General features: G+C 62.9%; 1 protein-coding gene across 1 annotated transcript in view; it reads right to left on the bottom strand.

The window, feature by feature from the left end:
- The window catches only part of SCUBE1 (signal peptide, CUB domain and EGF like domain containing 1), a 169,923-nt gene that overhangs the window by 4,532 nt on the left and 158,464 nt on the right, over positions 1–6,927 (bottom strand). Inside the window, 4 exon segments of the mRNA XM_024737402.1 lie at positions 648–845; positions 2,432–2,593; positions 4,534–4,701; positions 6,000–6,161. Coding sequence (XP_024593170.1) covers positions 648–845; positions 2,432–2,593; positions 4,534–4,701; positions 6,000–6,161 — 690 coding nt within the window.

The following is a 6,927-nucleotide window of genomic DNA, read 5'->3' as shown; positions in this document are numbered from 1 at the left end:
GTGGACACATTTTTGTGTCTGTCTTGTCCCCCTCCTTCTTCCCTAACATTCTGACCTGGAGCTTGCTCCCTGGGGGCACTGCGGCCTTAGCACAGCAGCGAGGTCCCCAGCCGAGTCACAGGCCATAATGGGTTCTACCCAGTCCCTGGGGGGGTCTCAGGGCTCCCCACCTTTCTCGCTGCCGTGGCCATTTGGGCAGGCGCTCGTGCCCACCCACTGCTAAGGGGCTGGCCCATCGCTCAAAGTCTCACCCAGAGGCCCCATGGGGGTGGGGAGCTGGGAGGCTGCAGCTCACAGAGCAGGGGAGCGGTGCCCTGTGTGAGTGCACAGGCTGGCCCTTCACCACCCCTCCAAGCACAGAGTGGGGACGAGGCCCTGCAGGGCAGGGGGTGCTCCTGGAGGCTCACCCTGGGCGGTGTGGCAGGATGCGGGAGAAATGGGATGAGAGACTGGCTTGTGGTCAGCATCGAGACCACACCTGACCAGGTCCTGATTCCCACACTTAGGACACACCCTAAGCTCTCCGGACCTTTCCACACAGCTCTGGAAAGCCCAGCCCCTGGGGTCAGAGGTGAGTGCCCCGCAGAGCTGTGCCGCGGGGGAAGGGTGGGCGTGTGGTTGAGGCCTCCCCACCGGACGGCACGTACCGCTCTTCCTCATGACCAGGACGTCGCCACACCCGTCCTCGATGGGCAGGAAGATCTCGGGGACCACGATGAGGATCCTGCGCTTGGGGGGCGGCGAGATGTGCCACACGCACTCGGCATTGGCCGGGTAGTCGCCAGGGTAGTTGGGGGACTCGATGTAGCCCGTGTAGTCGCCAAGCTCGCCGCCGCAGTGCTGGTCTGTGGGCACCACGGCCCGTGCCCTGGTCAGGCCCGGCTGGCCCTCAGCAGCCTTGGCGGCCCAGGGCAGGGCTGGTAGGTGCTCTGCCCCCTCTTTGGCCCCCCTCTACCCGGTCCTCCCCGCCAGCAGGCCAGGCTCCAGGCCGGTCTTCCCTCGGGGACCTCTCAGCAGGGGGCGGGTCCTCGTTCCGTGTTGGTTCTCGGAGGCCCAGCCCCGGGTGCCTCCATCCTGGGCTGCCTCATCTGGACCTCCGCGGCCGGGCCTCGTCCTGGCCTCCTGCCTGGAGCTGCTCGCCCCGCCGGCAGGCACGTCCATGCCCCCGCTGCTGCCAGCTCCCCGCCAGCCCGTGCTCTCCTCTGTGTCTCCGCCAAGGCCAAGTGTGCCCCAATGTCCCCTTTCTCTCCACTCACTCGTCTGTGCAACCCTTTGTTCAACATCCCCTGAGTGCCCGCCAGGTGCCAGGTATGGCCCTCCCCAGGGAGCAGGCAGGCTCAGGGACCAGCAAGAGATATGCTTCCCCACCTTTGCAAGTCTAGCTAAGCCGTGCATCCTCAAAGAGGCCAAACGTGACTTTTTTTATGAGCTAAACGGTTCCTAGCTTAACTGCATAAAGGAAGTTATGCAAAGAAAACTGAGTGTAAATACTAAATATACATAATTTTCTCACACATTTTCATTTAAAGATCTCCGCACATCAAAATTTCTGGGAAACATTTCATTTTCACCTTATCATTCCAGAAGCTTCCCTCCCACTTTTCCCCCACTCTTCCTCATTAGGACGTTTAAACACTTAAAACCCTGCCTGTGCTGAGCTGCCGCAGGAGGCCGCGAGCCCAGCTGGGGCAGCCCGGGGAAGAGGGGATGGCGTCCACGTCGAGGATTAAATCTCCTTCACGGGCCATCAGGCTGTTCCAAACATGACCAGCAGCCCAGGAAAGGAGTCACTGGCTGGAAAGTGATTAGGGAAAGGGTAAAATACCAGAACGTATGCCCTAAAGGGCTCTGAACAGTGAATGAGAGATCCCTAAAGACAGCACCCTCTGGGCTTGCTGGTGAGGGGCTCGGAGATGACCTATTTCCCAGATCGTCTTACGCTGCCACGTTTCTTTTGGCTAAAACGGGGCTTCCTACAGACACAGGGCGGCCGTCTGGTCTCCCTCTTCCGCCGGCACCCTTGGTACACCCCGAGCACCCTGTGCCTTCAGAGCTGCAGCGTCTGGCGCGGGCGGCTGCCCCACAAGCCTTCTCGGCATGGGCCCTGACTTTTCCCTCCGCAGACCCAGAGCCTGGAGGGGGGCCTGGCCTGGCACTGAGGCTCAGGTGAGCCGTGGGAACCGACCAACCACGGCACGATCGGGTCGCTCCGTGGAGCGCAGGGGGCCGGCCAAGCCGGCCGCACCCTCCACACCAGGGTGTCCCACCGAGTGCATGTGCGGATGTGACGGGCCAGGGAGGAGTCACCGGCCTCCCGGTCCGTGTCACTGCGGACACGACCTGAGGTCAGGGCTCACCCTGCCCTCACAACCTGCCCCCAGTCCCCTCCCAGCACCCGCAGCTCCTCGGCCGTGGGAAAAGCAGCACCTACTTTTGCAGTGTGTGACGTTGGTGGAGCCGTCGAAGTCTGTGCTGGTGTTGCCAGGACAGGTGATGCAGTGGTTCTGGCCAAACTCGGGCTGGTAGGTGCCGACAGGGCAGCGGATGCACCGGTGGGTGGTGGTATCGTAGTGGTGGCCGGGGGAGCAGTGCACTGTGGTGGGGGGGGGACCGGTGGGAAAGGGCAGGCGGCATTCTCCCCGGGGCTCCCTGCCCTTGAGGGCTGATTCAGCACAGAGTTCAGGGCCCCTCCCCATTGCCCGGTAACCTTCCACCACCCACGCCCAGTCCCTGAGTGGCCGATCCCTCTGCTCCCTGCCCCTGCCCGCAACAGTGCAGGGTGTGCTGTGGACCACGGGTTCTGAGCAGCGAGCCAGGCAGACCGAGCCGTGCCCCGGGGCCAACATCGTACTCCGGCTGCGTGGGATGCCCGTCTGTCCCTCCACTGGGGATGATAAACGGAAAGTGAGATGCCGTAGGGCCGGCTGTGGAGGGAGGCGAGGGAAGGCGGCACCGAGGGGACCGGCGTGGAGACCCGAAGAGTGCGGAGCTGGCCCGGAGGTGGGCCGTGTCTGTGCCAGCTGTGGCCGGAGCAGAGGTCGGGGGCCACGGTGAGGGCTGGGCTTTCCTCTGAGAGAGGAAGGCCACCTGGAGCTGCCCCGTGTCCCCGGCTGCTGCACTGGGAGTGGGCTCTGGGGGAGGGGGGGGTGGAGGCCCAGGCAGGCCAGGCCAGGGCCATCGGGGAGGGGTGGCGGTGGCCTGGGTCAGGGTCACTCTGCGTCTGTTTATTTTTTATTTTATTTTTGGCTGCGCTGCGCGGCATGCAGGATCTTAGTTCCCCGACCAGGGATCGAACCCGTGCTCCCGGCAGTGGGAGTGCGGAGTCTTAACCACTGGACCGCCAGGGGAGGCGCAGTCGGGCTGTTCAGAAGCTAGAGCTGCAGGGGCTGCGGACAGACTGGGTGTGAGGTGAGGGGGAAAGAGCGCTTAGAGTGACGCCAAGGCTCCCGTGAGCACCTGGCAGGAAGAGCCGCCGTGCACCGGAGGGGAGCCTGGACCCGTGGAATCTGAGATGCTTGTTAGATACGATGTGGAGCTGTGGTTCTGGCCAAACTCGGGCTGGTAGGGCAGAGGGCGGGAGGGCAGAGTCCAGTTCAGGGGAGAGGCTGGACGGGAAACAAGCTGGCGGCACCCGTGCAGAGATGCTACCTAAAGCGAGGAGATGAGTTTATCCAGACTCAAGAGCAGCGCGTGCAAGGGTCCTGGGACGGCCCAGCACTTGGGGGCGGGGCTGGGGGAGGCTGAGCGGCGCCTGGGGCCCAGGCGGAGAAGCGGCAGGAAGAGCGCCCCAAGGGGGCCACGTCCCAGTCTCGGGAGACGTGGACAGAACTGACTTGGGCTCCAGCAACTCAGGGACCCTGTGGGCCGCCTTGATGGGAGCGAACGCTGGGCGGGTGTAGTGCGGTGACAGTCGGACTGGCTGGCGGGGATTCGGAGAGAATGAGAGGAGAGGAAGTGGAGTCCAGACACTCCTGCGAGGCTAACGGTAAAGGGGGGAAAACCTGGCAGGAGCCGGGGGAGGTGGGCTGGAGAGCTGGGGGAGATTCAGAGTCTGTATGTCGGGCCATCAGCAGGTGGGGAGGACTGTCCCTCCGTGGAGAGTCGAGCCTGGGGCGGCGGTGCAGCTTCGGTGGTGTGGAGGGGAGGAGGGGCCGCACTGCAGGGCCCTGGCAGCCCTGACGACCTCTGACCTCTGACCTCACCCCACTGCCCCTCCTCACCTTCCTCCCCTCCCAACCTTCCTCCCAGTGCCGCTCAAAGCCTCCCCAGTGTCTTGAGGAGCTGGCGGCGGGGGGCTCAGAGCTCCAGGCTGGAGCCTCAGCGCCTGCCTGGCTCTCTCATCCGAGCCCTCAGGCAGGCCTGTGCTGGACCCCCGCCGTCCCTGTCCCCGTGTGCGGCACAGAGCTCGTCACCAGCGTCCACTGCTTGAGGCTCCAGGCTCCTCCTCTGACCGTGGAGGTTTGCCAGGGCAGGAAATGAGGGGCATCCAGGGAAACTGACCCTGAGCGGAGGGGTGCGTGGGGGAGTCCTCACCTTTGGCCTCACAGTCTTGGAAGGCGGCTGTGCCCTCGTGCTTGGTGAGCAGTCCCCCTCCACAGGGGAAGCAGCCCGTGCGCCCAGGCTCAGGCTGGTACGTGCCCACGGGGCAGGCCTGGCAGGGCCTGAAGCCGTCGGTGGAGAAGAAGCCTGGAGAGCACTGGCCTGCAAGTCAGAGGTCACGGCTCAGGCTGTGGGGCAGGGCGCCTCGGTCCAGGCACGGCGCTCAGCTCAGCCCTCACCTGTCCTGGGAAAGGCACCAAGGCACCAAGGCGGGGGTCGTGTGGTCTTGGTCAGGCCTGGCTTTTCTCCTCCCACCAGCTAGAAGGGCCGTGGGCTGAGAAGTGGCCTTGCGACACCACATGCGGAGGTGGGAGGTCACGGAGGCCATTTATTTAGGGGGCTCTGCCCAGGGGGCGGGCCACACTGTCTTCACATGAGGACCTGGGGCTCTTAAGCTCCAGGCTGATGCTGCCTTGTCTATCTGCCTGGCTGGGCCTGAGCGGAGGGAGGGGACCTGTGAGGTCCCTAGGGCACAGCTGGGACAAAGGGAGGAGACAACACGTTCCAGCAAGAAGCCAGGATGTAGAGGGTATTCCGGCGCTGAGCGAGGCATGGGTTTAGTGCCTTCTCAGCCCCGACCCTGGAATTCTCTGCTCCCTCAGTGGCCTCTCTGTGCTCTCTGACAGGTACTACCTCCCCTGGGGCACAGACCACACTCCTGGAGGGGACAGGGGCCAGCCTGCAGGGACTCAGGGCTGGGCTCTGATCTCTTCTGTCCCCCAGAGAAGGCTGGAGGTCTCCGCCACCCTAAGGGTCCCACTCACCAGCACACCTTTCCCCATCCATTCTCTTGGGTGAGCCCCACAATGGCCCGGGAAGGGAGGCTGATGGGGGGAAGGCTACACGCCCATTTCGCAGATGAGGTTAAGTGGGGGTAAGTAAATGGAAAAGCTCTTTGCAAACCAAATTGTGCTCGGTAAGTTGAAAAAGCGCTCTGCAGACCATCCACAGGCCAAGTGTAAAGTTCTCTGTGTAGAGCACAGTTCTCCCCCAAGTATCTGGCCGCACTCCACAAAGCATTTCGGCAAGGATGGGTGCCCCATGAGGTGTCACGTGTTTGGTCAACTATAAAGCACTACGTACCTCCGCTATAAGCTGACCTGTAAATTAGCAAGTGGTAAACTGTAAAGTCCTTTCCAACCTGCATGGTGCAGTTTTAAAGGCACCAAGTGCAGCCCAGCGCCGGCTCACCGCCACGCACTCTGACACATGCACTGTGGGTCTGCAACGCACTTTGTAAGTGCAGCTGCGTGGAAGTCCTGACAGGCTCTGGAAACGGCAAAGAGCTTTACAAAAGACCACGAGGCACCCGGGCCTTTGCCTTGGGAACCTCGGTGGAGACGGGAGGTGCCCTGTTCCCCCACCCCCCGCTCCTCTTTGCAGGGAGGGCCCCTACTCGCCTCCACACTCGGATATGTTGCGGGCACCGGCCAGGCCGAGCCCGTCGCTGCTGGGGCACGGCGTGCAGCTGAGCTGGCCGTTCCCGTCCTGGTAGGTCCCCGGCGTGCACGGCACACACTGGCCTGGCTCTCCGCTGAAGTAGGTGCCAGGCCCGCAGGCCACTGCGGAGGCAATGTGGAGAGACTGCTGGGGGCAGAGGTGGGGAGATGCGGCCAGGCGGTCTGGCCGTCTGTCTGCTGATGCCTCAAGCCCAGGCTCTGTCCTTCCACATAGGGCCCAGCTCTCGCCCCTGTGGCTCCAGGGGCACAGAGGGGCCCAGACCCATCCCAGAGGAGCCAGGCGGCGGTCATCTGTGAGGACCCTGCCCTGGTCTCATGCGCCCTCCTGGCTGCTGCCACTCAGGGTCCCCTGCAGACCCCTCGCCTCAGCCCTCTCGTAAGCGTCTCTGCAGGGACTTTCGTCCCCTCTCTGCTCCACGTGCCGCCCTCCAGCCCTGGGCCCTCGGCCTGTGTACCAACGGCCTCCTAGATGCCCCACAGTCAACTTCGTCCACACCAAGCTCCCCTTTCTTTCCCCGTGTGGCGGAGCTGGCACCTGAGGACGTGGGGCTCAGGTGCAGAGGGGCTGGGGGAGTGACAGGGGCCTGGGGGCTGAGTATACAGGGATGCTGGGCTGAGGAGAGCCAGCGTGGTTGGCTGCATTGCCTATGTAAGCAAAACTGATGAGTAAGTAAGGGAACTGACTGAGAAGATAAGTTAAGGAGAAAGGGAGCTGAATGCGTCATGGGACAAGATATTTAGAAACATGGAAAAATAACATGGAAAAAAAAGTTAGAACGAATACTGAGGTACTGAATTGGAGGTACTGGTATGAACTCATGGTTTTATAAAACACACACACACACACACACACACACACACACACACA

Source organism: Neophocaena asiaeorientalis, unplaced genomic scaffold, assembly GCF_003031525.2.
Source record: "Neophocaena asiaeorientalis asiaeorientalis breed wild unplaced genomic scaffold, Neophocaena_asiaeorientalis_V1.1 scaffold242, whole genome shotgun sequence".
Lineage (NCBI taxonomy): Eukaryota > Metazoa > Chordata > Mammalia > Artiodactyla > Phocoenidae > Neophocaena > Neophocaena asiaeorientalis.
This window is presented reverse-complemented; position numbering and strand designations above follow the sequence as displayed.